The sequence below is a fragment of the Trichoderma gamsii genome (genome assembly GCF_001481775.2).
Source record: "Trichoderma gamsii strain T6085 chromosome Unknown Scaffold_13.2, whole genome shotgun sequence".
Classification (NCBI taxonomy): Eukaryota; Fungi; Ascomycota; class Sordariomycetes; order Hypocreales; family Hypocreaceae; genus Trichoderma; species Trichoderma gamsii.
In genome coordinates this window covers 697,919-717,994 of record NW_020171350.1, presented here as the reverse complement: position 1 = coordinate 717,994, position 20,076 = coordinate 697,919, and the positions used below count along the sequence as shown (strand labels likewise).

Sequence of the window (20,076 nt, the reverse complement as noted above, 5' to 3'; positions counted from 1 at the left end):
CACGAAATGCGGAAGCAGTGGTGAGCAAGGGCCAATATAAAACCAGGGAGTTGCTCAAGTGAGAATTCGGCTATCGCAGCAAAGCTCAAAAAGGAAGTGCACTACGAGCCGGCTTGTCATTGGCTGACGAGCCCAAAGGATGAAGTCTAACTTGGAAGGCTGGGGCGAGTTAAGCCTCTGGCCCCGCTTCCTGGAACTACCGGGACTGGGATATGGCTTAGGCAGTGCTTCAGGGTCTCTAAGGAGGTAACTAGTTGTCTCAGTTAAGCTTATTTGTCCATGCCCAATACCAAGTTCAAAACCTGTCGAAGTACTTGTCAGCCCACTCAAATATCTAAGCCTCATCTCCACGACTCAAATACCGTGGTGAGTTTCCTTCTCTGTCGACAACTCTTCACAACAGCAAGCCAAAATGCCCAAGATCAAGCCATCCAAGTCACGCTTCAATAAAACATTCACTGCCTGCTGGACTTGCCGAGCCCGCAGTGTCCGCTGCGACCAGGCAACGCCGCACTGTGAGCACTGCAAGCGAAGGGGACTCGTCTGCGAGGGCTACCACATCCGGCTTGTTTGGGTCGATAAGGATACCGGGTCCTACGAGCCTATGCAGAGACGAGGGTACGCCTGTGAACTTACTTGGAAGGGCTATCCAGCGTGGACGCTCAAGGAAGTTGGACATCTCATCGAGACGTGTGACCAGAGGCCTGAATCTTGCCGATGCAGAGTACATCACCACACAATTACCAGTCCTTTCCAAGCATTTTCCCAGGAAGAGTCAAGCCCAGAGGCGAGAGGCTTCAGCTGTGAACATCTGAACGAACCCGAGAGTGGTTTCGTCGCCAGTAATCCGAGCGACAATGGCCATGACGAAGCGATGCTGCAGCTGACATATCCCGAGTTGGATATTGAACCACTGGAACCCGCGGACGAACAAATGCGGCACTTGGACCAACTCGAGATTCTGCTAAACCGAATATCTGCGACTGAGCACCTTCGGCTCCCGCCGTATCAGCCACTCATACCAACAGCCACACACTATGAAAACTATCTTTTCCATCATTACCTCCTTATATCCAGCGCAATGTTACCTGTCGACGCAAAGGACTCCACCAACCCATGGCGGTCTGTGTATCCGTTGATGGCAGCCCAAAATACAACATCAGGCCGGTCTCTTTATCATGCCATGCTGGCACAGTCCGCACATCATTTAGGGAAGCTGAAGGGCGAGGAAAATGGGCAGCAAGACAAGGTCAAAGCCATATACTGCTTCGGCATGGCGCTTCGCGAGCTGCAGCAGGCTTTGGAGGAGCCGACACAAGACTACAGCAGCGTTCTGGCTGCCATTCTCACCATCACAAGCACCGAACACGTCTTCCGAAGTAGCTCCCAGGGCTGGCGAGAGCACTTTCGAGCGGCCACGGGCTTCGTAATGCGCCACGTTGCTAGGAGGCCATGGAAGCTCACTCACGAGGCGTGGGCTGTTACACAGAGCTTCGTTCTGTCGCACGTCATCGCCCACACGGCCCACAAGCCCTATACCCTCGCAATTTCTCAAAGCCACGAAGAGAACGACAACTCTGAGGACGTGTACGACGTTCTCTGTGACACCACCGCCAACTCGAGCTTCGGCTACACGATCGGTGGCACGGGACGTCTCATCACGGCACTGTATCACGTCCGTAGGCTCGAGGCTCAGATAGCCGCGGAGGCCGGCACTACCACCAATGCTACTGATGCTCACGCCACGAATCTTTCACTGGTCGAAGAGGCAGTCGCAATACTGAATGACCTTCAAAACCCCCCCGATGATGGGCTCGATGCGTATCTCGACTCAGCTGGCACTGTTCGTATGCCCCTAGACCGCGCACGCACACTAGCCAGCCTCCACATCAACCTGTTCCGAAATGCTGTCGGCATCTACCTGCTCAGTACCGTGCTGCGGTTCCCGCCATCGACCGTTGCTGGATACGTAATAGACGTGCTCTCGGACGCGTGGCTTTTCGTGAACATGTCCCCCCACGGCACCACATACTGCTCCCTTTCGTTGTGGCCGCTATTCGTGGCTGCCGTCGATGCTTACTTGCCCGAGGCGCAGGACATAGCAGAGCGCATACTGGAACTGGTCGCGAAGACCAGCGGTGTCAAAAACCGCTGCGATGTAAAGTGTTTGGTGCATAAAGTCTGGGCCATGCGTATAGACCTGGCCCAGGAATCCAACTGCGGCCCAGGCGATGTCTGGATCGACTGGCGAGATGTCATGACTCAGATGGACATGGATATCCTGTTTCTATAAGTAAGTCGTTACAGATTGTATGTTATCATAGTCGCTGTATTGCACGGGGGGGGGGCTGCTTTTACAATGCAAATAGGAGAGTATGTTTTTCTTGTGGTGTATTCTAATTGCTAGTGTCTCAGTAACAAAATGCCAACTTCGGAACGAGACAAAACTCACAGGAGCCAAACAGTAGATCACAAAGACTATTCAGAACGTAGAGTGAAGCAGTAACTTGGCAGTAACAAGGCCAGAATGTCCAACCTGAACATTACAATCGCTCTACCAAGTATCATCCTTGGCCTGAGAACACTAATAGCGAACAGGTATCTCCTCAAGACCCTGAACTTCGCCGCTGGTGTACAAGGCTCCATGAATTTCTTTTGTTGTTCCTAGGTCGCTGTTGGCACTCCCCGCCTCTTGAGATGATGAAGGTAGTATGCCACCACGTCAGTCACTTGCTTCTCATAGCCCAGATATCGAAATCCAAGCGTCCGCTCTGATTCAGATGCATCAACTGGTAGCCTGAAAGTCGAAACTGTGCCATCGTTCGCCAACGCCTTCCCAACATCGTCTGGGAAGTTCCTACGAACAATTTCGAACAAGTCCTCGACCTTTGCCACTCACACCGCCGCTATGCAGCAGATACAGGCGATTTGTTGGCATTTCTGGTCTCAAGGCGGCAATGTGTGCATTGGCGACGTCATCCAAGTGTATGGTCGTCGACGCTGATGGATCGTGGTGCCCGCCCACGACGGGTGTAAGGAGGATTCGATTCGTGCCCATCTGTAACATGTCATCCGGGTCGGTAACTAGCTCATTGGGCCCGTAAACATCTCCTGGCAGAATGTGCGTGACTCCAAAACTGGGTTGCTGCTCCTTCATCCATGCTTTCGCCGCGTTCAAAGCCAGCGCCTTGGCAGCACAATAAGCCTGCACAGAGGTGCTGTAAGGCGGCCGCGGGATCCGGAATGTGCGAGAATGCTCGTTGAGCACAGTACGCGTGGCTTCCTCTATGTTGGTGGTGTCTACAATGGCGGCAAGAGACGACGTAATCACAACGCGACGAATGCCGGCGTGTCTGCTGGCCGATCTCAGCAAGTTGAGAGTTCCCTGTACTGAAGGACCAATGAAGTGGGCCTCTAGATCGTCTCCGATGCCGACCGTTGATGTGATAGGGGCGGCTACATGGACGACAAAAGTCACTCCCTCGAGGACCTCGTCTAAGGCCCCTTCTGCGGTCAGATCTGGAATCTCAACAAAGTTAAGACGCGGTCCAGGATTCAAGGCTTTAATCGGCTGCGAGGCAAGAATGGCTTCAGACTTTGTCAGACTTCGTACTGCAGCACGCACTGAGTATTCAGCTTGAAGCGCTAGTATAAAGACTCGGAAACCAACATGCCCCGTGGCACCAGTAAGGAAGATGGTCTCCATTGTTCCTCGACAGTGGCGAAGTCAAATGACAGGAGAGAACCAGGCGGAGTGCTTGGGGGCTTGTTAAAGATCCTGGAATAAGTTTTACGGCTTGAGGTCGTGACTAGGAGCTTGGTTATATTTGTAAATCTACGGGTGCGCAAGAATGTACTGCCAAGATGGCGCAATAATATTGTTGTTGACTAGGCACTCGCGAAGTCAAGGGAAATGAAGTGGCTGACTAGTGTATGGTGGAACGCAAATATTGGTTCAGGATAACCCTTTTCAGAGCAAGTCGAAATAGACAAAAAGGTATCAACAAATGAAGCTGGCTAACAACACACTAGCGAAACATTTGGGTCGTGCTCGATTGCCTGTTTTGACGGATCTGCCCGGCATCTCTGCTGTGTTATCGTCTTTCATCCGGCACCTGATCTTGCCAAGGACGGCTGACGACGATCTAATGGGCCGATCGGGTTTGGAGCATTGAGGCGACGCTTGCTTTCGTAGTCGGTTTCCAGATTGACTGCGAATATTGACTGTGTTGTGTGTCTACGTCCTCATAGAGGCTTGATTGACTGGAAATTGTCATTCGTAGCACCTGGCGCACCCTTGACTTACCCGGGCGGAATTTCTTAGTAGACAGTTGTAGGTATGTAGTATAGCGCTATGTCTAGTCTCGTTTAGCACTGATTTTAAACTTACCCTAAATTACGCTGAATGTGGAATATTGTATTATATTATATGCTAAACTATATGTCCCAATCATAACTATATATTCTTCACTAGGTATAACGACTTAGTATTACACTGCCGTGGGCAGAGAGTTTGGACATATTGTAGAGTACAACGAACAGTTCAAATTTGAATTTCGGGACTCGTTGAGGTGGTTGACTTCCAATCTAAGTTTCTGCGACTTATATAACACCATGTAGTGCAAAATGGACTCGTCAATTCAAACAACGTACACACAGTATCATAAGAGGCCAGAATATAACGCGATAAAATGTATCAAATCACTACGCATGAACTGATTGATGATGCACAAGATGGTAATAAACTCAATGCAGCTGCTGATGGAATAGTCTTCATTTTTCAGCTCACTCCAGGAGTTAGGTAAGCAATGTTCAGTTATTAGGTACGGTACTCAGGCAGGTAGGTACCTTTATTCCTTAAACTCCACGTTTATCGATGTGATCAACTCCTCTTATTGGCAAAACCCTCGCCAACCGTACTGCAACCTTGCACAAAATGCCTCAACAATATGTATTCTCAGATCTGAAAGAGCCCACAAACTTCCGTCTCATGACAATTTTTCCTGGCAATTTCGAAGAAGCCTTACAGTGCACCATTTCAGAATGTCAACTGCAAACCTCTTTACCCTACGAAGCGCTTTCGTATGCGTGGGGCGCCACTGAAGCACTGGATGAATGTCATCCTATCATATCTTTAAACAAAGAAGAATTTACCATCTCCTCTACACTAGAACAGGCGCTGCGCAGATTGCGGAGACTAGATACGGCACGGGTCATGTGGATCGATAGAGTCTGCATTGACCAAGATAACATTGATGAGCGCAATAGACAAGTAGCTATGATGCCCGATATATATCGTGGCGCTGTGAGAGTAATAGCATGGGTTGGAGAAAAGTCATGCGACAGCGACCGTGCCTTATCATTTCTAAAAGAGATGGTTATGCATCATAAATACACTATGCGGCATTGGTGGATTGATGGTGCCAGATTAGGCAGCGATACGAGTTCCGAGTGCGGTGAAGGAAAACGGGCTGATTATACCAACGAATCAGACGATGTTAGCTCTAGTAGTTTCGCAGACGACATCACGCAGCCTAGACTGCCCAGGTTTGACGAACAAGAAACGAGTGAGATGAAAGGCATGAGCCGGAGTGACCTCTGGAAACAGATCACGCTCAACCAAAGGCAACGAGGGCACATCTTTACGGGCTGTCCAGTACTATACGACTCCTCATACATCCCATTCTTCAAGAACTCTCGACAGCTAGACTGGGAAGCCGTTGACCATCTACTCGCAAGGCTATGGTGGTCGCGCACCTGGGTTGTGCAGGAGGTCTGGCTGGCAAAAGACGCTATACTCCTATGTGGTGACTCTTCTCTTAAGTGGAAAACGTTTAAAAAGGCTATGGAATACCAAGAGGGATGGGACGATATGGGCTGTTTGGTCCCGAGGCACCAAGAGGTGGGAAATATGGTCCACACTAAAGAACCGATATGGGCTGGCGATACATATTTCCCAGAAGAGGCTATTGGGTAGCAGGCTCTCTGATATCCTATGGAACACTTGGGACAGGGATGCTACAGACCCGAGAGATAAAGTATTTGCGATTTTAGGACTGGTCGGCGAGTACTATCGCGCTCCTTTACCGAATATCGACTATTCCAAGTCTACCGAGGAAGTATACCAAGAAATCGCCTCTCTCATTATCACCGAGGAAAACTCTCTGGACATTCTGCTTGCCGCATCCGGCTTGACTGGTGGAGCAAATCTGCCCTCTTGGGTTCCAGACTGGAGACGAAGCGCAAACGAATGTCGGCCAGCCCTTTTCGTCAATGCCTCGTTTATGCGGATGCAATGTTATCACTCTGGCTCGACGGATGCTGTATATTTCCATGGCCACGGATATTCTGCATCAGGAGCCATGGAACCGCATGTGATATTTCATGATAACCTCAGAATTTTACAGGTCCGTGCCGTAGTGTTCGACACCATAGCTGAGGTGTCGACGGACTTTGACAATGTTTTGAGTGCGGCCAATATTGTTGAGCACGCAGAAAGTCTCATACGTAACTCGCAAACTAGCGGGTCTTTATCATCAAAGAGTGCGATTAGTGACAAAGATTTGAAGAAAGTCCTCACTGCAGGGTGCTTTATTGACAACAGAAGTTTGCGAACCGAGAACATGGTAATCGAGAATGTTATGAGATCAAGGCGGTTTTTCATCACGAATGGCGACCATCTCTCCATTGGGCCGTCCAAATTGCAGATTGGAGATGTCATTTCCATTATCGCTGGCTGCAACTTTCCAATGGTTCTCCGCGCTGTCGGCAGCTACTTCAAATTGGTCGGAGAGGCTTATAGTAAGATATACATCAATAGTTCTTGATGGCTACCGTGTACTAACATAATGAGAAGTTCAAAACCATATGACAGGAGAGATTTTGGAGTGTTATCCGGTTGAGTCGGCGCACTGGATCGATATCTGTATAACATGAGGTAGATCAGAGTGAAATACCCGAAAATAAATAACACTGCACTCAGCGTGAATGAGCATACAAGTTTTCTTGCCTCTTAAGCTTAACGGGACGAAGCTAGTATTCCGTGTAGTACTCTGCTATTCTCTACAGGCAACCTTCTCCGGAACAACTCCAAGCTTTTCGCTCCTACTGAATACGGGATAATCTGCGGAAGCTGCATGAATTGAAGCTGCATGAATTGAAGCTGCATCTACAGATAACTTTGAGTGCTTGGGACTTTATCCGACGCCGCTTTCTGTCAACATTTTCTGTCCTCTACCTACTAAGTAGATGCGGGCCTATTGACTACTTTTGAATAACGCTTACGATAACATTACCGTAACCATTATAGGAAAATTAATCCGCTCCGCCCCTTAAGAGACATGCCCCATATCATAAACAAGGGGGAATGTGACAGACACGGATGCTTATGCTTAGTCAATTTCCGTATATGGCAATCTGCGGGTTCAGTATTCACTACGAAGATGAAAATGCTCCCCATACCTGACTAAGAGGGTGTCCCTTCTTGGTGAATTAGGGAAGAATGCCGTCATTGCCTTTTATGCCTGCGGTTGTAGCGGCGTGATAGCCGAGCGGCATGTGGAATTAGAGTTGTAAGGGAAGAGCCAGAGCTTAGTTAAATATGCTGCCCACTTGCAATGATACTCGTATTCAGCTTCAGTTAAGAGCAGCTTTAACAGAGCTCGATGCTCCAACAATAGAAGCGTCTGTTCTCTCAGCAACGCCGGTCTTACTTTGCAATCATATACCTTTCCGTGTGTGGATTTACAAATCACAGTTGAATTGTTTCTCTAATATCCATTCGTATATTCCCCGACTCGCGAATTCTTCCCACCGCGTGCGAGTTCAACCACATAGCGCGATGGCGCCTTCAAATTCCGACTCATCCTCTACTCCAAGCATATGGAAACAGACAGCGGGCACGACAACGCCTGATTCAGGCCTGTCTGAGGCAAAGCTTGATCGCCAATTAAGCCATGTAGCAGTCAAAAAGGGCCAAGGACAGCAGTTCTCATCTACTGAAAGCCAAGAGGCGCCAGAGCCCATTGATCCCAAAGACATGACATCTACCCACGATAATGTGCGAAAGATCACTGGCTTCAGATGGTTCCTGTTGTGCACAGCCATTTATGCCACAGCTCTCTTGTATGGGCTTGACACCACCATCGCGGCCGACGTTCAGAGCGCCGTTATTGAATCATTCGACAACATCTCACAGCTGGCGTGGCTTGGTGCCGGATTTACCCTGGGCTCTGTGGCTGTGATCTTGCCCTACGGTGCGCTTTATAGCAAATTCTCCTTGAAATACTTATACATCGGAGGCATAATCCTTTTCGAGATTGGATCCACGCTCTGTGGCGCTGCACCTTCAATGAGCGCTCTTATTGTCGGACGTGTCATTGCTGGAATGGGCGGCACAGGATTATATCTCGGCGTTTTGAACAACCTCACCGCATTTACCACTCGCGAAGAGAGAGGAGCTTACATCAACGGCGTTGGATTCGTATGGGGTATTGGCGCCTGTTTAGGGCCCGTCGTTGGTGGCGCCTTTTCCGATTCAAAGGCCACATGGCGATGGGGTTTCTACATCAACCTCGTCATCGGAGCAATCACTGGCCCCGTCTATATCTTTAACCTCCCCAACGTACGCCCCGTCCGCGGAGTTTCAGTGTGGGATCGTATAAAGGCCATCGATTATGTGGGAGATGTGCTCAGCGCTGCCATATGGGTTTCGTTCTCGCTCGCCTTTGTATTTGCTGGCGGCGCCTGGAACTGGAATGATGGCCGTACCATTGCTACTATTGTAATTCTTGGAGTGCTCACGGTTGCATATGCCGTACAACAGTACTATTGCATCTTCACAACTCCCGAGACACGGTCATTCCCGATACATCTTCTCAAGTCCCGAACCCAGGTTCTGACCGCCGTTTGCTCCGCAGCGTCGTATTCAGCGCTTTATATCCCGGTTTATTTCATCCCAATCTATTTTCAGTTCGTCCAAAATGATACCGCTTTGAAAGCAGCAGTACGCCTTCTTCCTTATCTTCTCGTGGCTGTGGCTTTCAACCTCGGCAGCGGCTATCTGCTCTCCAAAGTCAAATACTATATGCCTATCTATCTGATATCGGGTATACTTATCACGATAGGTGGATCGACTCTCTATGTATACCTGACGCCTGAAACCTCAACAGCCACGATTTACGGTCTGGACGTTATACTTGCCGTGGGTGTCGGATTGACAATGCAGATTGGGTATGCGGTAGCTACATTGAAGGTCGAACCAGATGATGTCCCCAATTCGCTCACCATGCAGAATGTGAGCCAAATGGGCGGTACAACCATTGCCCTTATCATCTCTGTTCTCGTCTTTGAGACTGCTGCAGTACGTAATGTGAGCTCAGTTTTGTCTGGTCAAGGATTCTCGAAAGAGCAGATCCAGGCTGCCGTTGCTGGAGCTCAGAGTGCGCTATTCGAACAGCTAAGTGATGACACAAAGACACTTGTTATTGCGGAGATTACAAAGGCCATGCAAGCTCCATTCATTCTAGTTATTGTTTCAGGCGCTGTACTTTTGGTTTCTGTTCCATTCATGAAGATGGAGAAACTCTTCGGAGAAATCATTGCTGTCGGTGCATAAGCTACGGGTTCAAGCGACTACGATACCATTAATGCCCACAAGGACGCATTCAACTTATGATACTCCTAATCCTTTCTCAATTGAGAGAGGTCTGTTGCGAAGGTATGGAAAGGCGGTGGTTTGCGAGATGAAGTCCTCTGTTGTTGAACACAAGGGTAATTGAAAAGTGGCTAAGGATAGTTAAAGATAAGATTGTGAGTTTAGTATCGCTTTTCCTTTAAAATAATATAAAATAAACGTAATTACAGATGTTCTCTTTTCCTTTTACTAGTGTTAAATAGAAATGCTCGGCTAGGCTACCTGAGTCATTGAGTCAATCCAGCGGCCAGAAATCTGTTTCTAGGCTGCTCTGTAGACTCTTGTCGGCGGACATTTTTTGATCGCGCTGAATGCCACGCGGAGAGGACTTATCACGTCGGCTTTAAGAACATATAACGCAATCAATGGCAGCCCCGATACTACCTACCATATATCGGGCATATGCTTACTACTTTGCCTTCGTGTACGGAATCAAGTGTAAAGTGAATAAACCTTTACCTGTAGGTTTCAGTTAATAAGCCGCTGTCCAGAATACGCCCATTAATAGCGTATTCGGCATCTCGCGTCTATAACTCCGCCCTCGCTTCGCAAGCACCGAATTAGGAAATCAATCTCTGATTGGCTGTGTGATAGCTCCAGCGATCCAACTATACCGAATTAGGCACCAAGTCTCTGATTGGCTGGGAGCTCAAAGCCTTGACGGCGGAGATGAGGATGGCTTCAGTATACAATGAACATTATCTGGCGGAGTTTGTGTGTGTTACCATTTTCTTCTAGCCTTGGCATCGAGTCTTTCAGTTGCTGTTAACACCGAAGTCGAAAGTCAACGATGTTATTAGTATGTACCCAATCTGGCTCAACAGAGTATAAATATTCGGCCTCTGCTTAGCAGTTTTCACTCTTCACTCAAGCTACAAAATCTATACACTTATCAATCTTGATTCATTCTCTTATCTCTTAGATTCCCAAACTTTCGATATCCTCTTAAAATGACTACATCGCACCCAGAGTTCAATAGAGACACAGAGGGCCTTGACGTTGCCAAGGCTTTTCCGGATGGAATTCGCAATAAGACCATCTTAGTTACTGGAGTGAACCGTGGTGGAGTTGGATTTTCTACATCACAGGCTTTTGTAAGTAATCGTGTCCTTGTAAGTTCTTAGACTGCATGTACTAATCGACAAATCACATAGGCCTCTCAGTCCCCTGCCTGCCTGATCGTTGCCGGGCGGAATTTGAACAAGATCCAGGAGTGCATCGATGCCTTGAAGAAGGATTTTCCTGATGTCGGCTACCGTGCTCTAAAGATTGATCTTTCCAGCCAGAATTCGGTTCGTGCTGCAGCTGCAGAAATTTTGGCCTGGTCTGACGTGCCTACGATTGATATCGTGGTGAATAACGCCGGCGTGATGTGTGTTCCAGAACGAACACTCAGCGTCGACGGATTGGAGATGCACTTTGCGACGAATCACATTGGACATTGGCTCTTGGCGTGCCTGATTATGCCAAAGCTGATTAAATCTGCAGAGGGCAAGCCCAAGGGGACCACGCGGATTGTCAATGTCTCCTCTCTATCGCCTACCATTGCAACCATGCGTTGGAGTGACATCAATTTCGACAAGCCAAACAAAGAGCTGCCGGAAGCAGAACAGCCGCCGTATGCGATGCTAGAGGCTTGGGGCTTTGCAGACTGTCGAGACCGATCTTACATTCCCTTGGACGGCTACAACCGCAGTAAAGTAGCCAATGTGCTCTTTGGTATCGGAGCAACCAAGAGACTGTACGAGAAATACGGCATTTTCTCTTTGGCTGTGCATCCAGGCATCATAGAAACAGAACTCGGCAGGGACTTTAACGAGGAACAATTAGCAGCCTTGGCAGGTATGAGGACCAAAGGCATTTTTACCCATCAAACCCTCGGCGCAGGAGCTTCAACCTCGTTGGTGGCCGCACTGGACCCGAAATTGAAACCCGGTGAAACCGTCAATGGGAGGGAGAATCACGGATCGTTTCTAGTGGACTGTCAGATAAGTGATTCGGCAATGCCCCTTGCTGTTGCAAGCAGCGAGGCCGAGAGACTCTGGGCGCTATCGGAAGATTTGGTAAAGGAAAAGTTTTCTTGGTAGGATCATATGCCATTATGAGCCATTGAGTTCTTAGTGTCTAGATGGTCGAAGTGGAGAGTTACTTGGTACAGTTAAAGATGAAATACACGCATTCAAAATGTTATCCAACTCGGTATTGACTCATCCTGGTGTGCTTGGTCCCATAATGCATGGCCTGGGTCATCGTGCAAGGCGTGAACCCAGGGGAAGTGGCTCATTACAACGCATACTTCATCCCAGCTGCGAATATCAAGCCTTGATGCTATTAGCCGTATTCTTGGTGGAAGCCAGTGCCCATCATAGCCATCAGACGCCCAAATACCACCAAGGATTGAGAGCCAGAGAGCGAGTTCAGGATTTTGATCTTCCAAGTCAGTGTTAAGGATTTCCTTCAGCCGGCGATCTACGCGCTCGTAGTCCACAATTTGACGACGTCCAGAATGTAGAAAGACAGTCAAATTGAATATCGTTAAGCCGATGTGATAGGAGGCTTGTAAGTGCCATAGCCTTCGTTCCCCCGAAGGATAGAACTGTACGAGGCGATACCCAAGCGATAGTATCATCTCTTGAAGAGTTTCCAGATCAATTGTTGCGCCGCTGTTGAAGAGTGACGCCACACCCATCATGTCCACCAATATTCCGTGAAGATATGGTTCTAGCAACTCATGCTGCGGACAGGATGCAGCGGCGTCGCCATCGATGTCTAGTTTGGTGAGTGCTAGAGTATCCCGTACCTTGATCATCCGATCTCGAAAGAACAGCGGCGGTCCACCATGTTGAAGCGAAAGCATTATGTCCACCCTTTCAAATTGCATGTAAGCTGGAGCTGTTACACTGGCGACAATCTTTTTATAGTATTACGTACTTGCAGACTTTCAGTAATAGCGCAGGATTTCCCTCGAGTTTAGACAGACCACCACGAAGCTGAATCATTCTCTGTAGGCCGCTGAGATGAACTTTGAGGTCTCCGTATCCCTTTCTGATCAGTTCACTGCTGATAAGGCTCACTACAATCATGATTGCAGCATCTGACAGGGCATCGGGACCAGCAAGTAGTCTCGTGACATGGTTGAACGTCTGTGACAAATGATACAATGCTTTAGGCGAGCTGTTTCCGTTGTTGCAGTACATCTCATTGCAGGTTTGCATGAGCGCAATATTGCAATAGTAAGCTACAGAGTAAGCTAAATTAGAGTGATTGCATGGTTCTGGCGTCCATGTGCAAACATACCTGCTTGATTGGCGAAAAGGATAGGGAGCCACATTCCTTTGACCTCATCCATAGAAAGCCATTGGTGAAGGCGATACAGTCTGTTCATTGTGCGGGTAAAGTCTACTATCGATCATTAGTGGTTGCTTTAAGAGGCTATAGGCCATATGAGAGCCTGACATTCATTCATTATTTCCATGGAAGGATTGGTGATTTTCACCGGCAGGCCTGTGAGGATCGCATTGCTGGGACAGACCAATATAGAGTTAAGCTTTGCATGTTCTTCGTCACTGTAGCGGTACTCTTTTCTTGACTTATCCAGATCCTGCCGCAATATAATTGTCCGCTCACTTGCTCTGAGTCTTGTCGGAGCGAGTTGCAGCCTTGATCGCCGGTGAAATCTTTTGCCGGCATTCTTGCCCTTCATTACGTGGCTCCTTACGAGCTTCTTGGCGGCTCTGTTGCTTTGAGCGCTATCGACGAAGAAAAATGATGTTCCTGGCATGGCTTATACTGTTCGATGTTGAGCACAGAAAGTTCCGTCAATTGATTCGGTCAGGCCATACCCTTACAGTGGTAGGTCGGAGTTAAGGCTGTGGAATCTCCGCAATCCGCAGCAGAGCAATTCAAGGGTCTTCCCACCCCTTATTCTGACTAAGAGATGATTTTATTACTTTAATAGCCATTATCCTTTATTATAACCTTACTTATAAGAATATATGCAAAGTGTTTCTTGGCGGCTTATTGCCTAAATATGCTTCTTACTGGGAAGGCCTTGGCAAACATCGGCACACGCTAGCCAAACTCGGTGACAACAATAGCAATTCTCAGCTTAACCATAATTTAGAAAACATATCCTTTTTCTTCCTATTTGATCTTCTATGCTGTTTGCACTTTCTCCAACTCGGTCTCTGCCAAAAGATCATAAGTCTTAAAGTCTCGCAAGGGAACCTTTCTATGGAACAAAATGTCAAGTTCCTCGAAAGTTCTTCCTTTACTTTCGGGAAGTCTAAAATGACACCAGATGGCACAGAAAAAGCTTATGCCCCCAAATAAGAATCCTGCTTTTCCACCCCAGTTTGCTTGATCGGTATTCAGCATATAAGGCATGGCAATTGTGCTGATGATATTGAAGAAGGATTGCACGGCGGTGGATAACGCAATGGACTTCGTTCGCAAACGCGTAGAAGATATTTCGGAAATAATGACGAAGCAGATTGGTCCGACTGTCATTTGGTAGATAAATGTCCACCTACATTGGTAAAACCATGAGTTAGCACCGAGATTCCCAAAAGCAAGAGGGAAAGGGGCCAGATTTCGGCTTACACGTCCATGCAGCTAGCCATTGCCCAAATTGCGCCTTGGTTATTTGTGGGAATGCTAAGGAAGCCGATGATGAAGAGAAGTAGCGTCATCACCCACATGCCGGTGTTATAGATTGTTCGTCGGCCCAGTTTGAACTGAAACGGTTAGCATTACTCTTAGCTACCCAATGAATGCAGGATGCTCACGTAGTTTAGCAAGAACCATGAGGTAATGGTGCCAACAAAACCCAGCGCCGTGTTTCCAACGCCCACTATTGCGTGTCAGCAGCGATTCTAAGACTGTATGGCGTTTGCCAGCCACCTACTATCAAATGCGTCGGCAGCCTTAAGACCGGCCTGCTCGAAAAAGAAGTTGGCGTAGCCGATAAGCGGATTTCCGGCGATGACTTGGATCAAGTACACCATAATTGTAATCTCTGTCCGCACACGGTTGACGCCCTTGAATAGATCCAAGTAGTTCGTAGTCGCTTCGAACTCCTGTTCCAAGAGATCCGTCTGCTCAACGCCAAGCAGCACTTGGTCAATGTCGGGTTTATTCTTCGACGACGACAATGCTTCCAAGGCTTTACGAGCGTCCTCCTTACGCCCCCGACGAACAAGCCAATATGGACTCTCAGGAGCAAAAGGTAGTCCAATGAGAATGATTACTGGCCAAAGCCATTGCAATGCCTAATCTTGTTAGTAAGGGACCAAATAACGAACAGTGTCCAGCTATAAAGGGCGTGGTACATACAAACGGTGCTTTATACGCCCATTGATCTTCTCTGCCTTCCAAGCCGGCAGCGACTCCTTGAGCAATAAACTGTCCAATGACGAAAGCCAAGTTGATAAATGCTGTAAGCAGACCTCGCAGTGCAAGCGGACAAATTTCCGATGCATACGTTGGTGCAATGACCACGTAGAAGCCGTATGCCAAGCCACCAAGAATCTCACCGGCACAGAGCATAGGAAGAGACGAGGCAAAGAATTGAACAAAGACAAATCCGACAGACCATACGCAGCAGACAGCCAAAGTCCATTTCCGGCCAAATCGCTCCATAGGATATCCACTTGCAAGAGCTCCCAAGACCTGTCCAATTGGGTTGCCCATTCCGAGAGCCGTCTGCCATGGTGCTGGGATCTCGAAGCCGTCGCCGATGGGAATTCCATACCTCTTCTGGAATGCTGGGAGAGCGTAAAAGGAGAAGATGATTTGACCGTCATAGCCCGACATAATAACGGCAATACTGAAGAACATGGCCCAGAATGTGGCGGTGGGATATTGTCGCAAAGCTTGTCGAAAGCCAAGCTCATGCTCGGCGCGGGTGATATCACGGGTCACGTCGATCTGGACAACATCTCCCTTCTCGTCTCGGCTGACTTCCTGCCCGACACCAGTTACCTCCTCGTGTTTCTCCATTTTGGATTCGACGTCCTGGCGACCGATTAGTCAACCAGTGATAAGTGAGTGACGATTGTTGATCTTTGGTCCCCTATATGAAAAAAAGGAAGGAAAACTTGGCATGGCGGCAAAGACAATATATGTCAACTTAAAGTACGTGGAAGCAGCTCTGTGTGGGGGACATTTTTGAGGATCAACCCCGACCTGGTTGTGTCGATCTACTCCAAGTCGCCGGTCTACGAGGCCATAATTTTTCCACACAAGGGATAATCCGTGTTGATATCGAGAATGTAACGTCACCTGAGGCGAGTGTCGTACTGGTATCAATATTTCCGTCGCTTATCCAAGTCCAGCCGATTGTACATACGTGGGGTAGATAGCGCTCGCTCGGTAGCAGGCCCTTGATAGAGAAACGAGACAGGCCGGGATAAGTAGACCGCTATAACACCACTAGGATGGAAAAGCTTCATTCTAAACCCCCTGTTAGCGTTGATAAGCTACAGCCAATTGTGCCGATTTACCGAGAGATGGAAGAATATTGTAGCTATCACTGGCCGTAAGGCGGGGGAGAATGCGGAGAAGTGGAGAGGCAGGGCTGGGTTCTACGCCTCGCCTCGGATAACGCCGCGGTACAAGGTCAGCCGATCTTAGGTCTCGCTTGGCGCAGGTACTGTTTGTGAAGGGAGCACTGCTCGTGTCCACCAATATGTGCCATACCTACTACTGCGAGGTACTTGTTCTCTCTCTCGCACATAGCAAAGCGAAATTAACTACTCAGGTAAGCTTACTTGTCTGCAAATTGGCTTTGGGTCTAATCAGGAGCCATACGCCGAGCGACCAGCAAAGGGACTAGCAGCGGGCTTGCTCAATAATTCCCCCCACTGTTCAACTTTGATACACGCGGTTCACTACGTGGTCAAAGATAAAAACCAGCATTTTTAAGCTGTCTAATAGCGACCATTAGTCGAGAGATTATGCTTTGCTGTAGGTACCGGGATGTAACATAACTTTTGATAGAGCGAGATAATATTTCTCTGTCGCCCGGTAGCGTATCGATACAAGGCGCCATAACGTTGCACCTCGTATCATGTTGATAGGAAGCCCTGTACTAGCCAATGCCCCTATCGAAGCTTAAGTGAATACTAATCCAGTATTGATAAACTAAAATATGAATAAGAACAAGGCTAGCGGTTAAAGTGCTTACATGGGTGGACAGTTGTATTACAGGCGTTCCGAAAACTGTGTTGAAGGTAGCTTCGGTTCTATTTGGAACATTGATGGCATATTGACCTCTCTACAGGGCTTTTTGTATTGAGAATTCACGACAATCGCAAGATTTGGCTTCTTTACGGAATGAAGTAACGGAAAGAATTCGAGATATGCATGCGACTAAGTGAACTCAGCAATGTAGCTGGAGCAATCAGACAGAAAGGCAGATCGACTGTAAAATGCTTCAGCCGCTTGGATAACAAAAGGCGTCAAAAACAGTGTAAACGAATGATAGAAAAGATGACAGCTACTCGAGTACCGTGGCATAAATTAGAAGACATATGACGGCTGGCCAGGACAGACGAAAACAAGGGCTATCAAGTGTCGTCGTCAGGACCTGATTGCGGAAGGCGTCTCAGCTTGCATAGTATATCCGCTACCGGCCGATATAGTTGTAGAATGGCCAGAATTCCTATATGTCTTAACCGGCACCACAATAAGACCAATATGGCAATTTTGTGAGTATATAATTGCTGATACTCTGCAATACCTCTTCGATAGCCTCTCTCGGCCCATGCTCCGTTGTCGAAAGGCTAGTGGGGAAAGCCGATTTGCTGAAGCTCGGACGTGTAGCATACTTGACTCTTTAGCCGGATGTCGATTGTTGGAAAACGTGTCGTAATCATTCGGCTACTTCATCCTACAAAAGCGAGTGCATGATGGCCTTATGTGCCCTCCTAAGCATTCAACTTTGTTCAAACTAGTATCTGGTCAACTGTGGTACTCAACGTGCAACAAAGCGCTACTAGAAGTTTAGTCTGCGCCTTACCGCGGGAACATTAAATACATACATGGCATATGCATCTTGACCTCTGTATTTTTATTTGCTCATTTCAAGAATCAATATTGATCTGTTAGCTAATTACTTTACACAAGGCGCTGGAGTCTTCAAGCCAGAGTATGAGGTCGTAATTCGGTCTATGATTAAGCGATGTAGGAAACAAGTCGACTTGAAACCTTTAGCGGTATTGCATGGAAAAGAATTGTCGCATCTAACAGTCAGCGCATTAGTTACAGACCAACAACAACAACAACAACAGAAGAATGATATGCTCATATTATAGCCACTGGATCACTTCATTGAAAAGGAGAAGACTGAATGTGTCAGAGATGGAAATACTCGCTTACAGTTATTCCTTCAAGCCGTGCGCTAGCAATTGGAAAAGCCCCATTGAGCCCTCTTCCTGCCTGCTGCGGCAGTCTGATCGCAGCTATTTAGCTTAGTCAACTCAATATCCATCATTTTTATAGCCAATACAGCTGACGGCCAGAACAGCTTCACGAGCTTTGGAGATTCACGTCTGTCTACACCGCGCTGGTGTTTAAAGGCCATTAGGGCTTGCTGGAGATGCTTTATGTCAGCAACTGTAAATTTACTTGACGTCATAGTCTGGCAACTTCGCTGCTTATTGATCTTTGCTACCGTTATCGCGTATCTGGAACTTCCGTAAGCAGTGACGAAACAGCTAGTCCGCTAAGGGCAGGAAGCATTCAGGGGACTTATTTCCCTATCGCGGTGCACCTCCCGCTCCCGATCGTAATCAGCCTCCAAATACGATAAGATCTAGCTATGGACTACACTTTCTCTTTCAAGCGACGGCTAGATCATATATCATGTAGAGGTAATCCATATTCCAAGAGATGCATATGTACATGAAAATCATATTGACATCACTGTTACACGTAATATGCTAATCACGTAGCTCTTTGGAATACTTGATATGCCTAACAGAGCTTACTCTATTAGGCGTTAACTTAAAATGATGATATAGTTTCGACTTTAGGGTAACCCACGATCATCGAGAGAGGAGTCTGTTCAAGAGCTATCCAGCCATTTTTCTTCAACGCCATGTGCATTGCGATGCTAATCTAAGCTACGGTGAACTATATTACGCTTAAACCGCTACTCAGTGACGAATATCATGTGGAGCTTTTCAGTACTGACTGGTTTGGATAATGATATGGACAAGCGCTCGAGGTTATAGGCGCTACTGCATGTTCTACAAACAGCGATACTTACGTTCAGCCGTAAAAACATCGATGAGACGTGATTCTCCCCCACCAGGTTTGAAATGCTAAAAGGCTAAAATCCTACAAGATTATATGTTCTTTTATACTAGCTGTCTTATATTGATGGTTGAAATCGCTATTGGGCCCAAAATATTGCAGTACTTTCAGCCCGTAACTTATTTGCTAATCCAAAGCATCCTACACTAAACCAGATCTGTCTCGAATATACATGACCTGCATATCAGTGGGTTTGAGGAACTTCAAGTGTCGACGCACAGTTCTCTTGAGTCTGCCTGTTCTAAACTCCAAGGTTCTTCTAACTCATCTTCAACTCCCTCCGAGAAGGCAACTCGTATGAAGGTTACATCATGACATACTATCACACAGCTAGGGAAACGTAATTAGGCAAATGCTGAATGCTTTTCAAGCTAGGTATTTGCCCGGATCAAGTGTGTAAAGTATTATTAGCGTGCAGCAGCTCCGCCCGAGCTCGTGGTACGGACACAAGCTTTGACACTAATTCGTGTGGTAGTACAGTTTCATGTCATTGATCCTCGAGCATGTCAGATATAGCATTGCATGTACTAACCATACTTTGACCGGCGGCGATCGTCATTGCCTGAACCGAATGATACTTAGGCATGGGGCGACTTATATACTTTCTCTTGGCGTGATAGCAGGCTCAAGGTCTCGTGATGGAATGCCAAGAGCTACGGTCACTACTTGGCGATTGTTACGCTCCGCAACATCCTGCTCTCAATTTTGTACTTTGTAAGGAGACTGTTATTGCACGTTGATTGTATGTCAATGGCCGCTTGATATCATAATCGGATTAACAGAGCTCTCTAGTCTTTATATAGAAAGTATGTTTGCGAGATAGCCGAGCGTATTACATCTGCCAAATGGACGTCAGTAGTATTAGCTTATTCCGATTGCAATTTTGAGGAGCCTCTTCCCAGGCTGAAATTAGGTAACTAGACCAGCTATCTCAAGTTATTGCTGCCAAAGCTTCACGGAAGCCACCTGTAGCTTGCGGGGGTCTCGTTCGGAAGCACTAGGAAGATGGTATTCTGACAATGAGATGGCAATTACGATAGGATTGGGGCTAAAGACTAAGCTTA

At 47.5% G+C, this 20,076-nt stretch overlaps 7 protein-coding genes across 7 annotated transcripts; 4 read left to right on the top strand and 3 right to left on the bottom strand.

Annotated features, from left to right (window-relative positions):
- Positions 1–412: 412 nt before the first annotated feature.
- On the top strand, positions 413–2,293 carry TGAM01_v204654 (hypothetical protein; the record flags this gene model as incomplete). Its single annotated transcript, XM_018804449.1, has 1 exon — positions 413–2,293. One exon carries the CDS (start codon positions 413–415, stop codon positions 2,291–2,293), a length of 1,881 nt encoding a protein of 626 aa, XP_018662262.1.
- A 564-nt stretch (positions 2,294–2,857) lies between these two features.
- TGAM01_v204653 (NAD dependent epimerase/dehydratase) lies at positions 2,858–3,706 on the bottom strand (the record flags this gene model as incomplete). Its single annotated transcript, XM_018804450.1, has 1 exon — positions 2,858–3,706. One exon carries the CDS (start codon positions 3,704–3,706, stop codon positions 2,858–2,860), a length of 849 nt encoding a protein of 282 aa, XP_018662263.1.
- Positions 3,707–4,936: 1,230 nt separating this feature from the next.
- TGAM01_v204652 (heterokaryon incompatibility protein) lies at positions 4,937–6,936 on the top strand (the record flags this gene model as incomplete). Its single annotated transcript, XM_024549480.1, has 3 exons — positions 4,937–5,902; positions 5,961–6,801; positions 6,857–6,936. The coding sequence occupies 3 exons, from the start codon at positions 4,937–4,939 to the stop codon at positions 6,934–6,936; spliced, it is 1,887 nt and encodes a 628-aa protein (XP_024405820.1).
- A 904-nt stretch (positions 6,937–7,840) lies between these two features.
- Positions 7,841–9,616, top strand: TGAM01_v204651 (hypothetical protein; the record flags this gene model as incomplete). Its single annotated transcript, XM_018804452.1, has 1 exon — positions 7,841–9,616. The coding sequence occupies one exon, from the start codon at positions 7,841–7,843 to the stop codon at positions 9,614–9,616; it is 1,776 nt and encodes a 591-aa protein (XP_018662265.1).
- A 1,028-nt stretch (positions 9,617–10,644) lies between these two features.
- Positions 10,645–11,781, top strand: TGAM01_v204650 (hypothetical protein; the record flags this gene model as incomplete). The annotated part of the gene is made up of 2 exons (XM_018804453.1): positions 10,645–10,788; positions 10,849–11,781. The coding sequence occupies 2 exons, from the start codon at positions 10,645–10,647 to the stop codon at positions 11,779–11,781; spliced, it is 1,077 nt and encodes a 358-aa protein (XP_018662266.1).
- A 92-nt stretch (positions 11,782–11,873) lies between these two features.
- Positions 11,874–13,475, bottom strand: TGAM01_v204649 (hypothetical protein; the record flags this gene model as incomplete). Its single annotated transcript, XM_024549479.1, has 4 exons — positions 11,874–12,561; positions 12,626–12,932; positions 12,992–13,093; positions 13,151–13,475. The coding sequence occupies 4 exons, from the start codon at positions 13,473–13,475 to the stop codon at positions 11,874–11,876; spliced, it is 1,422 nt and encodes a 473-aa protein (XP_024405819.1).
- Positions 13,476–13,849: 374 nt separating this feature from the next.
- On the bottom strand, positions 13,850–15,694 carry TGAM01_v204648 (hypothetical protein; the record flags this gene model as incomplete). The annotated part of the gene is made up of 5 exons (XM_024549478.1): positions 13,850–14,222; positions 14,297–14,430; positions 14,482–14,546; positions 14,601–14,964; positions 15,029–15,694. The coding sequence occupies 5 exons, from the start codon at positions 15,692–15,694 to the stop codon at positions 13,850–13,852; spliced, it is 1,602 nt and encodes a 533-aa protein (XP_024405818.1).
- Positions 15,695–20,076: the final 4,382 nt, after the last annotated feature.